Source organism: Spermophilus citellus, assembly GCF_964194105.1.
Source record: "Spermophilus citellus genome assembly, chromosome: 6".
Taxonomy (NCBI): domain Eukaryota; kingdom Metazoa; phylum Chordata; class Mammalia; order Rodentia; family Sciuridae; genus Spermophilus; species Spermophilus citellus.
Genome location: NC_138187.1, coordinates 97040649 through 97062543, shown reverse-complemented (window position 1 = coordinate 97062543; position 21895 = coordinate 97040649). Strand labels below are relative to the sequence as shown.

Below are 21895 nucleotides of genomic sequence, written 5' to 3'. Positions count from 1 at the left end.
TGACCTGAAAGGGCGGAGTTTCAGAACCATTTTAAAGCATTTTGGCCTCATGGTATCAAGTTGTGCACTCGCACACCTTCTCAGCCAGTGGCTCCACCCTTGGAGAGGTGCCCTGGAGAGAGAGTACACCAGCAGACATGCAAGTGTGGTCTATATCGATATTATTTACAATAGCAAAAATAAATAAAGAGAAGGTATGTGTGTGGATTATTGTTCAGGATGATGTTGGATATGGTATTGTAAAATGAATGAATTATAGTTATAAATGTCAACATAGGTGAACATAAAAAATAATGTTGAGGGTAGACAAAATATCTCACTGAGTGATACAAAGTTGAGACACATGAGTCAAAGGCAGTCCCAAAAGACGTACGTGCACTTGTGGAAATTCGATATATGCTGAAGGCGTTCTTGCAGATAAGTGGGAAAATGATAGACCACTTAGTCAGCAGAGCTCAGATAATTGATTTCAAAATGGGAAAAGTACTAGATTTCTCCTTTGCCCCATACAGAGATGTTTGCAGGTTGATCTAATTGCATAAGACAAAAATTTTTTGAAGATAACAGCATAGGCTATCTTCATGGCCTTGGAATGGGGAAGCATTTTTTTAAGCAGAAAAAATGCTCATTCTCACTTCATTTAAATTTTTAATTCAGTAAAATGTTTTGGAGAGCCTTTCCTCCATATCCTGTCTAATGCCGTTGTCATTTCCTTTGCCCTGCTTTATCTTTCCAATCGTACTGTGAGGTGGTGATACTTATTTGTCTATTTTCCACCCTGGCTTCCTTCACTGTAAAACCCCACCACATGATTAAATGTTCCATAGATACTGGTGAGTAAACAAAAAGTCTAATAAATTTGACTACATTGAAAAACTTATGTGCATCAGAGGAGATAATAAACTAAGTGAAAAGACTCACAGAACAATACCAAGACTCCTAAAAATTAATTAGATGTCATGATAGAAAAATTAGCAAAGGATACAGATAATTTACATCCAATAAACATGAAAGACACTCAGCCTTACTAATATCAAGGCAATCAATGTAAATTAAAATCACAAGGAGAAGCTATTTTGCTCCCACAAGGTTGGCAAAAACTGAGCAGTTTCATGGGACTATCAATCAGTACAACTACTATGAAGACCAAGTTAGCCTGATCTCATAAAATTGGAGAGGACACAACTATTTCTTATTTAGACATGGGCCTTAGAGAAGCTTTTGCATGTAAAACATACCTACGACTGGGCACGGTGGCACATACCTGTAATCTCAGCTGCTTGGGAGGCTGAGGCAGGAGGATGCCAAGTTCAAAGCCAGCCTCAGCAAAAATGAGGCATTAAGCAACTCAGACCCTCTCTAAGTAAAATAGAAAATAAGGCTGAGATGTGGCCTAGTGGATGAGTGCCCATGAGTTCAATCCCTGCAACACCCCGCTCTATCTCCCAAAAAAACCCCCACACACCTGAAAAGATTTGTTGTAGCATAGATTGTATAGCATAGATTGACAGCAAATTGGAAAGAACTTCAAAGTCCACTGAGAATCTAAAACTTAACTTTTAGATATCTGTATTGGGATTCTGTAGAGTAGTTCAAACAAATGCATTTTAGCTAAACGAACACGTAGGACAAATCTCAAACACATTGCCTTGAGAAAAAGAAAACGCTAATGATGGGTACAGTATAATACTGTTTAAACTTCAGGAACATGATGTGTGGCTTAGATCTGGTTTACAGAGCCCAGTAAGCCTAGGAAAATTATGCCCAGGAGTAGCCAACTTCAATTCAGGGCAATAATTCCCTCGGGGGGGAAGTGAAGGGGCAACATGGGAGCTCCAAGTGGATACACAAATTCAGACACTTTTGCAAAGGTATGAACTGGAATAATAAAATGGTAGTTGGTTACGAACACCAGATTGGAATCAACATTTTAAAAAGTGAATGAGAAGAAGACAGCAGATTCAATATATTGGGTTTTAAGAAGTCGAGAGAAAACCAGCTGCTGGTTTCTGGAGGACCTGGGGAAGGAAGCCTTTTTGAAAGCTTAGGAGACACATGAGCATGTTTACGTAGAAGGAACCAGAGACAACAGATTGTAAAGGAGAGGAGGGATGGATTCGAGGGCAAGATTTTATATGACCCTGTCCAGGTGTTGTGAGAGCTGCCTTCCAAGGAAGTTAATATTGACCTGATTAGAGGAGACCAAGGTGCTGATGGAACCAGCTGGGCAATCTTAGAGAGAGAACCTCCTGCACTGGATTTCTACCACAGCCCCAGGGCTGTAATCTGTGAAAGAGCAACATTGTGGCATAGTAACATTTTCCCACATTAGGATATTTCTGCTTCAATCTCTTTTGCATATAGTTTAGGGAATTTTGAATGTAAATTCAGTACATTATTTGGTATTAGAAGCTATATTCCCTATTTGGCAACAATTTATTTATTTTTTCTGATATATAATATACATCGCTTCACTAAAATTACTTAAGGATTTTTTGCAGAATATGATTCATTGTGGTTTTTTTCCTTTTCCTGCCTGCTTCTCCTTCTCTCCCAGCACATAAGCAAGAAATGAAAATACAACACATTATGTATTCTTAAATTCACTCATTTCCCCACTTTTATTATGAAATTAAGCCCTTTACCCACTGTATGTTTTAATGAGCATTGAGTTGAATTACTATACAAATAAAAAGTGCCACTGGAGAGGAATCTACTCCAAGAGCATGTGGCCCTGATATCTGATATGCCTGAGATGAAAAATACTACTGATTGAAATGAAAATAAACTGTTTGAACTTTAATGTCATTTATTGAAGCTTTGCTTTAGCACCTGCTCTTATTAAATCAACAGAACACAGGAGGTCAGAAGCTGATTGCATGTTTCTATCTCTAGGGGCAAAGAGGTGGTTGATGTTGACTTGGGAAAAGTCATATCAGTTTCATCTGAGAGGTTTTTTTTTTAAACTAGTACTAGATTTCCTGTCCTTTCCCACCACTTCCTTTTCCCTAGTGATATGAGGCTTCTGCTTGGGATGGGCAGTGCAGTGGTAGGACAGGAAAAGCTGAGAATGATATTCTCAGTGCATGCATGCATGTATTGATTTAAGCTGACTCTGAAGTCAATGTTTAGATAGCACTAACTTGGCTGGGTGTGGCTCGGTGGTAGTACATATGCCTGAAACGCACGAGGCCCTCAGCTTCCTTCCCAGAGCCACAAAAACAAGAATATATGTACTGTTGATATGACACAAATATATACAGATTACACAAATACTACCTAAGGAAAAATGATAAAAATATAAATTGCTTTCTCTGTAATAAGACACTGTAACTATGAAGGGGCAGAAGAAAACTGTAACACTCTTTATAGGTAGTGGATAATTTTCACAGATCACAAATTTTAAAAATGCACTCATAGGTAAGTTTTTCACTTCTCATCAGGTTTAATTTTCAGATTGAAACCCAATGGGCCTGGCAGCCAGAGTTCAGGCTAATACTGGGAACTCAGTCCTTCTGTTCAGTACAGACTTAGCCTAGTTGATATTTTCTGTTCATCCTTTAGATCTTGACTTCAGTATTATCCCAAAGCCACCATCCTCGACCCCTTTAAACTTGTACCTTTGAATTTGTTCTTTCCCTGTTACCCTTTGCTGCTTCATTTTCCCACAGCACTTAAATCTTAAAGTGGACTATTTTTCACACATTTGTTTTGTGGACTCCCTGATTCCAGTGAGAACACATTTCTGTGTAGATTTTTGTGACCCTATTGTTCAGTGATGTCGTGTTGGCTCCTTGAACTGGGCCTCAGAACATCCTCCTGCCACATGTGTATTGGATGGTGTGTTGGAGCTCAGGTTTACCCTCTGGGCTACTCACTGGTTGGGAAGGGGGTCCCATCCTTGGCCATTCTCACTGATCTGGCTGTCATTGGCTGGCTTGTCAGCGTTCGCCTCTGGTGGAGACTTACGTGGTGCATGCTTCCTTTCTGATCTGTGGGAGTGGGTCCACACTTGGGCTCCCCTTGCCTCTATGATCACTGCTCTTCTCTGTCTCCCAAGCCTTCCTGGGAAGTGCTAAGAACTGGAAAGCTCTTTCTGATAGCATGGACTTTGCAGGGTCTTGGTGGAGGAAGAGGTTGCTTCAGCCTAAAAGATGGACTTGGTTTATCACCACTTCTGTTCTCCTGAGCACAAGGGCTTAGGGGTACAAAATGATGGGACCTGGCCATTGCCCTGGGTACCACCTGGGAAGCAGGACACAGGTTTGCCGTGGCTTTTCGGGATCTCTGTGATTGCACCTGGGTTAGGGTAGGGGCACTGGCTTTCCTCTAACTCTCCTTGCCTCTAGGCTCTGGGACCTCAGCCTGCCTAAGACTGGAGACCTTAGGTTAAAGAACCATGTCTTTCCTTCCCATCCCAAGGCATAAGGTGCTTTTTTTGTGTCAGAAGAGACACTTTTACTATTACAGGGCTATTCTCTGTGATAGTAAAAATTTGAAAAGTGAAGGGTAGACTTTGGGGTCTATCTTTAAAATGATCCTTTCTTGGGAGCAGTGGATGCTTCCTGATCTTACTGAAGAGGGCCGAGTGTTGGTAGAAGACTTAAAAGCTTGAAGGAGCAGGAGTAGTAACAGAGGGCACATAGGCATGTTAGATATTTATTTTTAAAGTAAACATGCAAAAAGATGTGAAATAATAGAAGAAATACATCTCTTGTACTTTAGTTTTCTAAGTTCTATGTCAAAATTATTTTTTCTGTGTTTGTTTTCTGGAGAATGGTTTTTGAATATTCTCTACTCGCTTTCTGTGAGATGTCAGCCCAGGATTCATTTCTAGGAGATGTGCTTCCAGCAAACTCATCCTTTAGTCTCTGTGGTGTGCAGTCATCTGAGGTCTTCCCATTTGTTCCAAGGCACTTGCAGGGCTGATTTGCTATTGAAATTTACAGCTAACATCCACTGAACTTGGACATCATCTTTTCATGTTTACCGCACATCTTTTACAACATGATTTCCAAGCTTCATTTAACTTGATTCATGCTAAACAAGCAAGCTTGGGAAGTGGGGGTGGCTGGGAAAAGAAGGAAAGGCTTGCTTTTTAGTGTTTCTGGTGTTTTGCCACGTTTTGCTGCCTTATTTTAATTGGCCCTTCAGTGAGATGATACCAAGCTCTTTTCCAAGGTTCCTTCAGAATACCTGCGTAGGAATCACGTGGGTCACATGGGTGAAGTGCACAACGGAGCTGCCACTTAACCAGAAGACTCCTCAGCTGGGCCAAGTGCTGTCAATGTTTTGTTTACATCTTAGAGAACTTGATGCAAATAGAGCTGGCACTTTGCCAGGTTTTTTTGTTCTTTTTCCAGAGTTATTTAAAAAGAAATTTCACTGTAAGGAAACTGAAACCCAGGCTGTTCGGATGATTTATTATTCACTGTTGTTTTTATTGTTTTGTATTATTAGATTATAATACTTGTCAAAATAAGACTAAAAGCTATTAACTAGAAGAGTTTGGATATTTAGAAAGCCAACAGATTGAATTTGCTTAATTTCATCTGTGTTCCTCAGAAGCTAATTTTGTAGATGATAGATGACACAGAAACCTGGCATTTTAAAGTAGAAGAATGGAAGCCAAACAGCCAACCTCCTAAACAAATAGATGGAAGGAAAGAGGAACCCAGGGCTGATTCTGGCAGAATTTTTCCAAGAAGTTTGAGAAGGTGGGATGTAATATGCAAAAATCTTTTATATGAACTGTGCATATTTTGTATTAATACACATGGTAGTGATAGAACTTTTCCCTATCTTGGGGGCTATGAAATTTGACTTCCCAGGAATTACCATAATAATCTCTATTTCCTTTAAATTTCTAGGAATCAGTCTGAAATCATTTAGCTTCCAAGGTCCATGTCAATCCCATTCTGTTTAAGACTTTGTTGTTCTTTTTTTGACCACAAAATAATAACTCATATTAGCTATTGATTGAGCTTTATGTACCTCTTTAAATGAATTAATAACATTATTTACCAAGGTACATTTAATTATTTTTAGCATATTATTTGTTTGGCTATGATGGTTTGATTCTTGGTTCCTTTGTCAAGATGTATGACAGATGGAAAATGGTTTTATAAGTTACTGCTTTTCATACCATTAATTCAAGTTGGTGAAGCAGTCATTTCATTCTGTCATCAGTTTCTTCAAAATAGGGTTGGTTGAATTTATGAACTTCAAAAATATTTGTATTTTTATGCTACAGGAATATGAGATGATTTTTAGTTTAACAGATGTGGAAATGAAAGGTTTGAGAGAAATGATGATAACTTAATTTGGGTGAGATTATTAATTATTTGAAAGAACCATTTAAGCTTGCTTATTTATTTATTTGCACAAGTGGAAATCCTGGTCAAAAAAAAATTTTAGTTCACATGTGAAAATGAGTGTGAACTAATTATTGTGCTTCTTCAGACCAGCAGATGTGAACCAACTCCATGGGTTTTCACTGCAATCATAGATTAAAGCAACTGGGGAAGAAATTCTGCTCAGGAAGAGGAAACTTACAAAGTGGCATGCTGTGGAAATATTTTACAGTTTCATCTATTAGTAGAACTTGTCTGTAATTTGTTGTTTGCAAGGTCATCTTTCCCACCCTCCAACTTTCAAAAATACCTTCCCAGTTTATGCGATGTTGCTGGAAAGCCTGCTTTAGACCAGTTGCCAGGACATTTCTCTCCTTTTTGAGGGGTACAGTGAGGTAGCCTTGGCTCTAATTGGTGATTCTTGTCTTAATTCCAGATCTTCATTATCTGTGTTTCCTGAGACAGCTGGGTGGGATGAGGGCAACTGAAGAGGGAGACAAGGAAGAGGGGTGTGTGCTGCCCTCTGCTGGGTCCTTGTGGGCCCCTCAGGGGACTGAGAAGAGAGGTGGGGAGGTGTGCAGATGGGGCTCTTCCTCACTCTGCAGGCTGCCTCCAGCAAATAGCATCCAACTTGAAAATTAGACTCTGTCTGCGTGATTATTGTTCAGGGTATAGAAGGTTCTGGGTGTTCTTCCTTGAAGAAAATGTTAGCTGAATGAGAGCTTGTATATGTGAATGTACTTGGAGCTTGCAAATTTGTACATTGAAACCTCAGAAATCTGTAAGATCCAATGATTCATATGAATGAATAAAAACAGTCACGTAGCTTCTTATTTAAAAAAAATGGAAATAATATTGACCCATGTATATAGAGTTCTGTTTAAGACAGAACAGAATTTCATGTCTATAAATTTAGTGTAAATTGAATGACATAAGAAAGTAATTAGCTATAATTTTTGCATTTGCCAGACTAATCTACTTGAAACAGAATATTTCTGTGATTTTTGCCACTAGATAAATTATTTTAAGATGTTTTATAAAGAAATAGAAGTGGAATGAACTGGAATGAGTGGATGATTTATAGTTTCATTTTAAAGACTGTTTTCTCACATATTCTGATGCCTTTTTTTAAAGCTAGTATTATTATCTGGTGAATTTTCATTTCACAAAAGGAGAATCTTTGAGATGAAGATGGATGTTTATTTACATTCAGTTTGACAAATAAAATTAATTTCTTCAGAAATGGTTACTCAAAAGGCTACTATCAGCTGGGAATTGTTTTTGATATAATGGCAGAAAAATGGATCAGAAACAGATCAAGGCATAGTTGATCATTGGAATAAATGAGAAGAATGAGCTAGAAGCCATGGTGACCTGGCCTTGTGCCAGTCTCAGGAGTGTTGGGGCAAGACTGTGTGGACAGAGTCTGTGGCATCACTGCACTTGGGAGTGTGTGCTGAGAGGTCAACATTGTGAGTTTTGCATTCTTCCAAAGATTAAAGCTTCCTACTCTTGTAAGACCTTCAATCTGTCACTCAGAGTGTGGAAGTAGCCGCTACTAAGACTTCCCTGAACTCCAGGGAAATAAAATGTAATCACATTTTAGATGATTGCATGGCTGAGATTTTCTCTCTTATTTAGTGACTTCCTTGGTAACATAACCAGGGATGGCAATAGAGAAATAGTTACAAACACATTAGAATCTCCCTGTAGAATAAAGAACAGATAGTAAAAAAGATACACTGATTCACGAGACAAATATTACATTACTATAACATTTAAAAGTTGAAGAAAATGAGAATTTTACAGGAAGAGAAATCCATTAGATGTTTAATAGTTAATTGGTAGCTTGATTTAAACTATTCAAAAGCCTTAACTATTAGGAACTCATGCGGTGATAGCATCTTTGAAAAGTGAGTAAGTCGTCTTATTTCTGTTGGTGTGACAATGGAAACATACAGGTCATGTAGCTTTTGTGCCTAACCACATAGGCTGAAGTGAGGGGGTGCAGGCTTGCTTGTCCCTCACCCCTGGGTTCCACTCTGGTTTATGGAGAAGTTGGGATTGGTGGCACCATGACAAGACTATCATAGGATTGTAAATTTTAATTACAAATTTCTTTGCTTTGTAGTTACCAGCTGACAAGTGGATACAAGCCTGCCCCAATGGACCTGAGCTTTATAAAGCTCACTCCATCTCAGGAAGCAATGGTGGACAAGTTGGCAGAAAATGCTCACAATGTATGGGCCCGGGATCGAATACGGCAGGGCTGGACTTACGGCATCCAGCAGGTACATGGTCATCTTGGCATGTCCTCTGAGATCCACTTCAGTGGGAATTAGCTGAATTTGCAAGAGGAGGAATTAAATTATGACCACTTCACATAGGGTATACTCAGAGCCTTAGAAAGAGCACCATGCCCAATACTACACAGCCAGCAGGTGGGAGAAACAGGACTGTGGTCAAGACCTCAGACCCCAGAGCCAGAGTCCTCCACTTTCTTATTACAGTGCTTCTTGCCAGCTTCTGACGGGATCCCCTCACATGAAGATTTTCAGGAATAAAATGGATTATTGCATTTAGGGTTAGAATAGGGTTCCATATAAAACCTAAAACATGGTTTGGAAAATGCATTTCTAAAGCCCTTCTAATGGCTTATATCATTTGGAAGAAGAAAGAAAACTTGGCATGATTTATCCCATGAAATGATGAGATATTTTTGTATTGAATTATACTGGTCATAATCCATGCAAATATTAACATTAAATCTAATATGCTGTGTGTATGCATGTGCTAATGCTAATCCGTACTTTTACCAGAGAGAGGTTAAGGAGTCTTTTGGTTCTCTTCAAAAAGAAGACTCACTTGCCTTGAAGACCATGTGTCTTGCAGACAAAGCAGGATTTCCCTGATGTCTGCCTCTTCCAGGAGGGTGCTCCTCCTTCCTCAGGTGGTTTCTACTCATTGTCTGAGCTATTTTTCCATTTCTTCTCCTAGCCCCACCCCTCTACTCTTTTACACTCGTCTCCCTGCCACATGTTTTCTGGGTTATGGGAATGATGCTGTCTTAGGCTTTTTGTCTCCCTCCAGTTAATGTTTCTAGATCAGAACTGGACTCTAAGCAGCTTGAAAGCAGGGGTTTGTTGATGGTCCTTTCCTCTGTCCCTGTAGCACAGCTTATATCAGACCTCAGCATGCACTGGAGCCTGGCCAGCAGCTTTAGCATTCTGATTCCCAGGACCCAATCTGCACAGAGTGGGACTCCCTTTAGCTGCAGATTTCCTAGATTGGGAAGTTGGAGGGCATACCATGTCCAAAGGGATGTGGCTGCATTGGCAGTACAGAGCCTCTGTTTATACTGTCTGTTGGTTTGGGGATCGTTTTCGAGTGGCCCTGCCCCGAGGAGCCACAGGATGGTTTTACTACGGGTGGGAGTAGGTGTTCAGGCATCCAAAATTAGGTATTGTAGTTGAACTTGCTGGAAGAAAGGAGAGATGACACAGTTCTAGCTCCCGTCCACCAGGACCACTCCTGGCAACCACAGCTTTGTGGTGTGTGACAACGTGTAGGGAGACCCACAGACTCCCAGTTCCTCTTTATGCCAAGGCAAGTTAGGTATTGACTATGCTGCTTGAAATAGGGAAACTCGGCAGATACCACAGTGAATGGGAAGAAGTACTTTCCTGAGAGGTGGTGCCTAAGCCCCAGGAGGGATGGATGCATCTGTATCCATCCCTGAAGTGAGTTTTCTGCTTTCCAAGATGAGGCATCCTAACAGTAACATTCTAACTCCATTTCAACACCAGAGCCTCTTTGGTGATGGGCCATTAGTATGTTTGATAGTCATTTCAGTGTTCCTGGTTAACCTAATTTGGGTGGATGGAGTTGGCCTCGTGCACGTTTTCCAAGCTCTTGGAGGCCTGTGGAGTGGCTGCCAGTAATATGCTGGATTCTGTCTGAGGAAGGGAAAGGGGCCTTGTGTTGTCCATTGACTCAAACCACCGAGAGGTGACCAGTACTAATCAGGCCCTGCTTGTTACAGAGACTTGTCAGTGAGCTTTGCTAGCAGAGTGTGTGTCCTCCAAAATAGCCCAGTGTTTTGCAGCCCCGGCAGGTGGTTGAAGGCGAGTAAAGCTGCTTTGGTGACTGTCCTTTTATTCCCCCCTTCTCACTGAGAGCCTGTTTTAAATTGATGCCCTTATTCCTGTGCTATAATCTCTTGTTTCAATGGAGTTTTGGTAATTTCTGGAGTCCGGGAAGACAAATGGAGTGTGAAGCAGAAGCTTTTACCCTTGGACTGGGTTTTGATGTGTTCGTCAGCCACTTTGTTCCGCAGGCTGCTGGTATTGCTTTGATGACTACACACCTCTTTCCCTCGCAGGATGTAAAGAACAGAAGAAACCCTCGCCTTGTGCCCTACACCCTCCTGGATGACAGAACCAAGAAATCAAACAAGGACAGCCTGCGTGAGGCTGTGCGCACGCTGCTGGGCTACGGCTACAACCTGGAAGCCCCGGATCAAGAACACGGTAGTGGTTTTGCTTTGCCACCTCTGCTTCCAAACTCAAGAGTAGTTCTTCAAAGCTGAATAAGGGAATGGAAGGGCTGGTACGGTAGCACCTTCTAGTCTAAGTGACTCCAAGTGGGTTTTGTTCCCTGATGGACACCTGCAGAATTAGGCCTGTCTCTCAGGGGGTGGCTCAGGACCACAGTGAATCTGTAGGGGAAGGGAGAGGCTGACCTTCCAGAAGAGTCCATGATGAGCGGTTGCCTCTCCATACTGGCTGGCTCCCCTGCCTGGCCAGTCCTCCAGAAGAGCTGTTTTCATTCATTATGGGGGTAAACGTATGTTTTCCCAAATCCCACCTTCATCATTTATATTTAAACATATCAGCAAAACTTAATAAGTGTGATGTTCTTCCTTAAGAAAAACACACTAGAATAGGCACTCAATAAATATTTGATAAGTTGATGGATTTGTAAGGTGGTATAAAAACACATTTCCCTTAAATAATACCTTCTCAGAAAATGGTCTAAAATGGCTGACTCTTTACCTCTTTGCTAATGCAGTTTGATTTAGTATTAATGTTCAGAGTTTGAATTGACAAAAATGAAACAAGGATTATGTGTTTCATTATAGTACTTACATATTTTGTAAGGAAGTTTTAAAAATCTGTCTCACGTATCCTCTGAGGACTCATTTTCAGTGTGGTACCTGTGCATAAGGATGAGTTCAGATCTTGATGATGACAGTATTCATGTGGTGCTTTATATGGAACTATCCAGAGTGGCGATTGCTCATGAGGCCTTTACAATTATTATTTACTCCTTGTGGTAATGCTTTGAGAATGATGCTTGTGTTGTGCCTGTTGTACAGGTTAGGAGACTGAGATTCGGGGGGCTGCTGTGTCATCCCATCTGCTTTGTGTAGATGCAGGATTCTAACACCAGCATTCTGATAGGTTTTTGTCCTTTGAGTTGAGAATGTAGTCAGCTCAATGTCTTGAGAGACCTTGGTAGTTACTGGATCATTACATTTGCTGCAAGTAAAATTAAGTATGGGCTTGAAAACAATAATATTTGTAACTACAGTATGACTTCTTGCTTACCTTGAGGCTGGCTTTATGGCAAGAGACATGCAGTACACTCTTAGGAGCAGCTGCTGGTTGGCAGGGGTGTGCAGAAGACGGCCAAGAGCCCCCCTCACAGAGCTGTCAGTTGCATCTCGCTGGGAGGGAAGAAAACAGATTTCTAGGCCAAGAAAGTACAATTAGAAAAAGTCCTATAGCTGTTGAGCATAGGATATGTTTAATTAGTTCTTTTTAATTATATTTTTCAATTGAAATGTAATTTGCTTACAGTAAAATATGTAGAACTTATATGTTCAGTTGGGCGAATTTTGATGGTTTTATGCACAAAAGGAACTTCAACCTAAAACTATGGGTCCAATGTGTTCTTTGTTCTAGAAAGTTCCCTTGTGTTTCCAGTGGAGTAACCACTTTCTAAATCCTGCCACCACAGATTTTGTCCCTTCTTGTACTTTATGCAGACATCTTTGTGTGTCTGGCTTCTTGGCAGTCCTCTGCACTAACAAGCCATATTTTGCTCACCTATTTTCATTCTGTTGAAGATCTGGGTTGCTTCTGGTTTTGGGCTGTTACAAACAAGGCTGCTATGAACATTTGTAGAGGAGTCTTTGTGTAGATTTATGCTTTCATTTCTCATAGAGCAAAACTCTGGTGTATCATTGCCAGGTCATAGTTTTATATTTATCTTTTTGTTGAATTGTATCTTAAAAAATATCTCCTGGATTTAAGCAATATGTTAGATATTGCAAATATTATCTTCCAGTTGGTAGTTTGCCTTTTCATTTCCTTCATGGGGTCTTTGAAAGAGAAGGCTTTAAATTTTTTTTTTTTTTTTTTGCTTAAAATGACAGATAGTTACTCTCTAATAGTCAAGAGGTCAGAAGTCCAGAATCAAAGTGTGAGTAAGGATGGATTCCCCCAGAGTACCTAGAGAGACTGCATTCCTTGGTTGTTGCCAGCCAGCATCCTTGGCTTGTGGCCACATTACTCCAGGACCTACCTCCATCCTCACATTGCCACCTCCTACCTGTGTTCTTTCCTTTTTCTTTAGAGACAGAGTCTTGCTGTATCACTGAGGCTGGGCTCCAGCTAGGCAATCCTCCATCCTTGGCCTCCCATGTAGCTGGAATAACAGATGTGTGCCACTGTGTGCAGCTCTTCTTGTGTCTCTTATCAGGATATTTGTCATTGGATTTAGGGCACAGTTAGGTAATCTGAGGTGATCTCATCTCATCCTTAAGGTCAGGGGCATCTCTTAATACTTCCTGATTATCCTCAGGATTATCCTGGTTACTGCCTCCAGCAATGTGGCTTACTTTGGTCTCTTGCTGTGCTTCCATGCCCCCCTTTAAAGGATTTCTAGTAATTGTGACCTGGCCAGCCTTTTCTGAGCATTTACTATACTGTGCTCACCTAAGCTACTTACACAAGCTCATTAATTCTCATCATGACCCTTTGAGATGGCTACTGTCATTTCCATTTTGTAGATGAGAGGATTTTGGGTTAGCAAAGTCATGTAACTTGAGCAAGACCACGCTTGAAGGGGATGCTCTGACCCCACTTCTCTCTCCCTGGACTTCAAATCCCCCAAAGAAAAGACATTCTTAATGTACAGAAATGTTGGATTCAATTATTATCTAAAATATAATCAGTAGTTTTGTAAAAAGGTTTACAGTTTCTGAAAGTGGACAATGAATTGGGGGTGGGGCATGGGACGATATGCTGAGAGGGGAAGATGTGAGGGTATAGAGTTAATTTTGAAGTCTATTTATGATTTTTCCTTTCTATTTGTATACTTTATGTCCAAAGAAATCTTTGCTTATGCAAAGACAAAGATCTCCTCTTGTATTTTCTTCAAGAGTTTTATTATCTTAGCTTTTACTTTGAGATCTCTGACCTAGTTTGAGTTAATTTTTGTTAATGATGTGAGGTTGAGAGCAAGGTTTGTTTTTTGTACAGATGGATATCCAGCTGTCCCAGCACTATTTGTGCAAACAGTTATCCTCTTTCCAAATTATATTATCATGTCCTTTTTGTCAGAATTTATTGATCACATTTAAATTGGTCTATCTCCGGACTGCTCATGCTATTCCATTGACCTACGCATCTCTCCCTAAGTGAAAGGAAAGTAAGGAACCAGGAAATGGGTGAGTGAGAAATGAAAGACAGAGACCAGGCAGAGATACACAGAGCTGTCAGAGCTGACAAACAAAGGCACATCTCTCCTTACATGCAGAGAGGCTATACAGGCTTGGGTTCTGCAACTTTTATAGGGCAGGCTCAGGAATCAGAGCTGGCAGGTCCTAATGTGGTTAATGGTGGGGTTGGTATGAGGGAATGATGAGTCTTTCTCAGAAAGGCCCTTGGGCGGGAAACCAAAACTTTTTCTTAAGATACCCGCTGTCATTTAAGATGGCCATCCAGATGCTAAGCAAGGACCTTACAGTAAGAATATGTCACCCTGTCGTTATCACTTTACAAAAAGTCCTGACATCGGGTGGTATAAATCCTCCAACTTCCTTCTTTTTAAAGGATTTCTTTGCTTTTTGTCCCCTTGCATTTCTTATATACTGTAGATTCAATGTATCAGTTTGATTTTTCTTTTTTGGTACTGGGGATTGAATTCAGGGGCACTCAACCACTGAGCCGCATCCCTATCCCTTTTTTGTATTTTATTTAGAGTCAGGGTCTCACTGAGTTGTTTAGTGCCTTGCTTTTGCTGAGGCTGGCTTTGAACTTGTGATCCTCCTGCCTCAGCCTCCAGAGCCATGAGGATTATAGGAATGTCCCTGGGCCTGGCATCAGTTTGATTTTGATAGAATTAGAGCCGAATTTATAGGTCATTTGGGGAAAACTGATATTTTAACAGGAGTTTTTTTTAACAGGAGTTTGCCAATTCATGAACGAACGTGGCACATTCCTGTGTTCCATTTCCTCCTATTTATCTCAGCCTTGTTTTGTAGTTTTCAGGATAGAGATTGCATACAGTACTTGTTATTTATCTGATATATTTGGTATGTTTATAAAAAACAATTTTATTTTTCAGTTATTTATTGTTATATATGAGATACATTATTGGTATTTGTATATTAATCTTATATCTTGTGGTTACTAGGGGGTGTCCCAGGAGGTGCCCCAGAAGGAATAAGGGGACCCAATTCTGCCCTGGCAGATTATTGACTTACTTTCAGGTCTTCAAGATGCATCAAAAGATGGCCAAGCAGAAATTTATTTGGAGAGCAAGGAGATTAATTCAGGAAAGAGGTGCACCCTGGGGATCTCAGCTGCTGCTTCTAAAGGAAGCTTTGTAAATATGAGCAGGAGAAGCACATGGGGGGTCAGCCTTAGAATTTTCAGTTTCTGTCACTGGGACCTGCTCTGTTTCTTCTCAGAATCTTCAGGGTGACCTTATCTGGTTAACAGATAGCACTTCAGTGTACCATGTCTTGGGGTTTTAGCACTATTTCTCTTTCTCTCTCTGCACCCCACCCCAAATCTCTGTCTGTCTCTTTTCTCAGTTCCTTTTACTTATCCTTAAAATACATCCTGTAAGCTAACAAGATATATAGGCATTGATCAACTGGACTTAGAATACTCCAAATTTTATTAGACCTTTTAGGAATTCAGACCTGGGGAGTGGAGTGAGGGAGGCTGGAGTCTAGATTTAAAGGGACAGTCCCTCTTGTCTCCTGGCCTGTCTTTCCACCTGTCTTCCTTTCTTTTATCCTGCCTTAATGTTGACTAGGTAAATTTGTCTATCTGTTCTGCCCCCCGCCCCACCTTATAGAATCCATAGAGTTTTCTGCATACATAATCATGAGATCTATAAGAAAAATCTAACTTTTTATTTTACAGCCATCACACCTTTTGCCTCTTGACTGGTAAGAAATTCAGATCAGGGTTGCATGGGGGTAGAATTGGGGGTGAGGGAAGACCTAAGGGAAGAGGTTTCCAAGTTTCACTGCAAAACTGGATGGGAAGCATGGGCAGCTGAGTTCTCAGTGCCCTTCACCACACTGCAGAGATTACCTTTGGTTCCTGGTTGCTTGGGAGCTTTTGTCATGAGCAAGATGTTGAATTGTGTGCTTTTGTTCTTTACCTATTTTTCTTCTTTGTTGATATTTTGATTAACATTGACTTTCAAGCATTCAACCTGGTTTTCATTTCTAGGATAACTTGTTAGTCATGATGTAGTGGCCTTTTTTTAAACAGAGCCAGATTCTGTTTTCTGATACTTTGTTTAGAATTTTTGTATCTATGTCAATGAGGATATTCTTCATGATTACAATATCAGGGCAAAACTGGCCATGTAGGTTAGGGTTTGTTCCTTCCTCTTCTATTTTCTGAAAGAATTAGTGTTAGTTTTGTATTATTTCTTCCTTAAATGTTGATTTGAAATTTAGAACAAGTATTTGATTATGTGCACCAGTAAATTAATTTGCTTCATTTAAGTTGCTCTCATTTATTGGTGTAAAGTTGTTTCATCATCCACTTATTATTCTGCATGTTAACTCTGTGGTGACACTTCCTTTGACATTCCTGATATTGATAGTTCATGTTTTTTTTCTCATTGCTTTTGGTCTTCTTAGGGTTTAGTTGACTTCATAATTCTTTTCAAATAATTGATCCTAAATCTATCTTTTGGGGATTTAAACTGTCAAACACAAACTTACCTTCTCATCTCACCTACTGGGGGTCATTGCTAGTAATCTGTCATGATTATGAGTGTCAGTGTCTCACTGCTTCCCAGGAGGGTGTTACACTCAGAGTGACCATGGTGTCCTGTGAAAACTCCACTCTCTGGTCACAGTGTTAAGGGATCCTGTTTCACAGCCCTACAGGGCCTCTTTGAAATGACTTGACCTATGGGCTTTTTAGTGAATTCCGTAGAGAACAGGCATAAAATCGTTACTTGTAAAATGGTAGTATAGCACTTCCCACAGTGTTTTTGCCTACATTTTAATGTTTGATTCAACTACTCAGGTAAATGAAGAATATAATACTCACAGAGGTCTTTAGCACCCTTTAAGTTTATACTTCTTTAATGTTTTTGTATCATTACAAGAGAGGGTAGGAGAGGTGACAATATTTTTTTTTCTGTTAGAAAGATGTTATAATGATAATAATGAAGTGTTGTTTAGCCTGACATACCATTTATTTTTATATTAACATGCTTTCATTCTTTCCCCTTGAATATTTATATTCTGGGTACCTGGAGTCTTCATAAACATGATTGATTATCTGACCCTCCCTTCCCTCATCCTGCTGCATTTTAAGTCTTTCAGAAGTTACTTACTCAACTTTATCAGGACTTCTCACTGTTGCTTTCCTGATACGCACTGAAAATCATAACCTGAGAGTCGTGCTCAAACCAGTCTCACTCAGTTATAAAGTTAGAAATGACATCATGAGCACTAAAGAGAAGGGGGTGGATAGCACAACTCAGAGAGATGATCCCTGTGGATTTAGTGGAAACCTTGAGTCTTCAAAGAAAGAGTAAAGAGTTAATGATGGTAAGTATCCAAGAAGGAGAGTACATTTTACTTGTACATGGAAATTGGCAGTGCATGTCAGAGAAACTGTTAGTGGTTATTTTAAAATATATGACCACTTAAAGGCATAAGAACAAAATTGATCAGTTACCTCTGATCAATTCCATATCAAAGGTAATTGATGAACTTTGTTCTTGGTGATGCTGGGTAAGGTGTTATTCAGAAGACTTAGAGAGATTCAGTCTATTTACAACCATAATATAATTTAATCTTCTGAATACTCTCATTGACAATGTGTTGCTACATTTCAATTACCTACTTTCCTATGAATTATGAGGACAAAATCCTAATTGGATGTCATTTTGCTTCCATATTTGAAATTATTCTCATTTCCATTTGATTTCAGTATGTGGATATTGAAGGCACACATTTACTGTGCCTAGATCTGGGATTCAAGGAACAACAGTAAAGTTTTATCTATATGGTAGCTCTCAGTGCAAGGAGAGATGGTTGACTAAATTTCCAACACTACCATATGGTGAAAGCATCATTTCTGCAAAGAGTTTAACTCAGCTTGGTGATGTGAGGGAAATCTTAAAAGAGGAGGTGTATGGGTTACTGACTCATGTATAACAGATTACTCCCCCCAGAAGAACTTAATGGCTCAAAACTACATTTATTACTTCAAAGTTTCTGTGAGTTAGGAATTGAGAGTACCTTGGTAAGGTGGTTCTGAATCATGGGCTGTGTTGTTGTTGTTGTCACATGGCCAGGTCATCTGAAGATGGAGGTTTGATGCTGAGACAGCTAGCTCACTTACATAGTTGTAGATGAAGGATTCATTTCCTTGCTGGCCGTTAGCAGGAGACACAGCCAGATGGCCACAGCCTTTTCCACATAGACCTCTTCATAGAGATGCTTGAGTGCCTTCATGGACAACCCACTTCCCTTGCAGCATATAATCTAAGAGTGAGCATGAGAAGGAAGCTGTAATGCTGTTACACCAACTTCCACCATAGTCTATTCCAAGTGAATCACTGAAGGAAGTCCACACTTTTCAAATGGCAGTGTGACAAAATATTTGTGGACATATTTTAAACTTATCAAAACAGGCAAAGCTGGGGTATGATTTAGAAGGATGATTGTATGAATTCTATGTGCAACTGGGAGTTCATGTCACTAGGTTCATGCACTCCAAACAGAGAAAGTGGTATATTTGAAGGTGTGGAGACACAAGGGATGATGATGTTAGGAATAGAGAGTTAAATATTACCTTTTTTGGTTGGGGTAGAAATTTGCACAGATAGAAGAGGTTGGAAAAAGAGGAGGAAGAAACTTAATAAAATGCTCTTAGGATTTGGTAGGGAATGGAATTCAGAGCATAGGTGAAGGAATTCCCTTATATAAAAGGGAGAACACTTATTCCCCCAGGCTTCACGGGAAAGGGGTAAGGTTTGGAGAGATTGCAGAAACCTTTGTACATAAAAAACCAGGAGAAGAGGTAAGGACAGTCCTATTGTCGATCAGTTTTCTGGTTCAAATAGAAGATGTGTTTATTTTCTAAGAGGGAAGATCCGTAAGGAATGGACTGGATCTGAAGCCTTAAGAGAGCAGTAAGATTTGCTGAATACAGTATTCTCCTCTGCCATTGTTTTCTTCAGTACTTTGCATAGAACATCCACTGCCTCTTTGTTTTCTGATGAGACATCATTTGTTAACCTTTTTAGTCTCCCTTGTGTGTGATAAGTTGCTTGTCTCTTGCCACTTTCAGGATTCTCCCTTTGTCCCTGAGAGTTTTATTATGATATATTTGGGGGAAGTTCAAGTTTATGCCCCTTGAGATTTGTTGTGCTTCTTGGATTTGTAAATTAATGTTTTTCATTGAATTTAGAAAGTTTTTGACTGTTATTTCTTCAACTCTTCTTTCATCTTCCCCTGTCACCTAATTTGACTTTCATTATGTGTACACACGTGATTGTATCCCATAGGCCTCTGAAGTTCTGTTTATTTTCTTCATTTTTTTTCTCATACTTGATTATCTCAATAGCTTTATCTTTGTTTATTGATTCTTTTTCTATTGGTTGAGCCACTTTAGTTTTTAATTCAGTTCTTCTTCTCAACACCAGAATTTCTATTTGGTTATTTTTTATAATTCTTGTCCCTCCCTTCTTCCCTCACTTCCTTCCTTCCTTTCTTTCTTAGGATTGAACTCAGGGGCAGTTAACCACTGAGCCACATCCCTAGCCCTTTTTTATATTTTATTTGAGACAGGGTCTTATTGAGTTGCTTAGGCTTAGTTGCTGAGGCTAGCTTTGAACTTAAGATCCTCCTGCCTCAGCCTCCCAACCTGCTGGGATTACAGGCATGTGCCACCATGCCTGGCTAATTCTTGTTTCTTTATTGAAGTTCTCTAGTACTTTTATTACTTTTAGTCTCTCATACTTCAGGGTTTTTTGGGAGGGTGGTACTGGGGCACTCAACCACTGAGCCACATCCCCAGCCCTATTTTTGTATTTTTTTATTTAGATACAGGGTCTCACTGAGTTGCTTGATACCTTGCTTTTGCTGGGGCTGGCTTTGAACTCTTGATCCTCCTACCTCAACCTCCCAAACGTCTGGGATGGTTTACACATGGTTTCCTTTTGTTCTTTGGGCATATTTAAAATAGCTGTTTTAATGTCGTTGTGTAATTCAAGAGCACCTGGACTTGCTCAGGGATGATTTCTTTAGACTGCTCCCTTCATGTATAGGACATACTCTTTTGTCTTACTTTTTTTTTAACTAGATATTTTAAATGTCATGATGTGGCAACTCTGGATTCTTACCCACTGCAGAGTTGTTTGCATAGTGTTTTTTTTTCTGAATTAGTTTTGTAGGGTCTCTTGTCATGTGTGGCCATTGAAGCGTGTGTCTTGGATAAGTCAAGTTGTTGCTGGGGTAGAGGCCTTATGTGCATGATGGGAAGCACCTTCCACATTCAGGACTTTTCTTAATACATGCACAGCATAGGGTATGAACATGTCCTTGTAGATTTCTAGGAGTGTTCTGGTTTTCCGTAGCCTGCTGTGAACATCTCATATTCCAACCTTTCTGTTTTGGCTCAACTCTTCTACTGCTATCTTAAGGAGCTGCCATGTTAAAAAAAAATGACTCTGGTGATTTTCAGTACATGTCCCCATGAAAAAGACGATCTACACTTGGCATGCTGCAAGGTGGAATCAACATGTCTTGCAAGTGGGATTTTCTGAGGATGTATCAGGTAAAATCACAACAGTGATCTGAAAAGGCTTTAGAGGACACTGACCCTGTTCTGCCTGCCCCAGAGCCTGCTAGGCAGCTGGTTTCACTATGCTTGAGGAGCCACTGGTTTTCAGCATACCATGGAGCTAGCAGGATGGGAATGGGGCATACTGTTCATACACTAGGCCATTTTTGTTGAGTACTTATACACCCCTGCAGATTGTTGCTCACCTTTAGCTACTTTCAGAGCTCTGGAAGTTGATTTGGGTAAAAGTTGCCAGTGTTCTCACTGATTTTTATGGAGAAGATGACTTCAAGAGGCAAGAGTCTCTGCGATTCCTCCTGATAGCCCTCAGCAATAAAGGTTAGGACTGACTGCTTTGTAGAATGGAGCAGAGCCAGACTGCAAATAAATGAGCAGGTTGCAAAGGAACACTGAGGGTCCATTCAAGGTTGCAGACGGCTAGTGAGTCATGGCACCAAGCTATCCTGGGCATGTTTTCCAGCAAACTCTGTAGAGCAGATGTGGACATTGATAATGGAGAGAGAATGTAGAGGTAAGGAAGAGGAGAGGCATTCACTGAGTTGGCAGAGTGAATGCATTCACGTAAGGAAATGAGAACACTGGGAGGAAAAATGGTGATTAGATAACAGCACAGGGTCTGAATTTTAAGTTTAAAATAAAGTTGTCATTTGATTGACAAGGGTCTTTCTTACTAAAGTTATATTAACAGTGATCAAAGAGGCAAACATTGTGTATTCCAAGAAGAAGCCATGATCATGTTTTCTTGATAGTCAGGATCAAGCATACTTGACAGGGAATCATTTGAGCTTTATGGAAAGTGCATAAAAAAGATAAATTTTCTAGTGAGAGGACTCAGGAAAGAGAGAAGTCTCCTGCGTCAGATGTTGAAGAGATGCAGATTTCAGCAAGTGGAGATTAGTGTCAAGGAAGACATTCCTACCAGAGGGAAAAGGTGTCTGATGTGATTCAGTACTGAAAGAGCTACACCATGGTGAAGGTGTAGTCGGCTCAATTCAGGATATGGTGGGGGCAGAATAGCAAGGGATGAAGGTAGAAGGATTAGGGCTAAGGACAGAAAACCTTCAAATCCCAGCTAAGAAATGTGGATAAATGTGTGCAGGGAGTATGAACCCCAGGAAGTTTCCAAGCAGGATCTTGATGTGTGATCACAGTTTACAATAGCAGTATAACCATGGC

General features: G+C 40.2%; 1 protein-coding gene across 1 annotated transcript in view; it reads left to right on the top strand.

The window, feature by feature from the left end:
• RYR2 (ryanodine receptor 2) overlaps positions 1 to 21895 on the top strand; it is a 610498-nt gene that overhangs the window by 371533 nt on the left and 217070 nt on the right. The window contains exons 26-27 of the mRNA XM_081299889.1: positions 8485 to 8644; positions 10735 to 10882. Coding sequence (XP_081156015.1) covers positions 8485 to 8644; positions 10735 to 10882 — 308 coding nt within the window. The remainder of the gene's footprint in view (positions 1 to 8484; positions 8645 to 10734; positions 10883 to 21895) is intronic.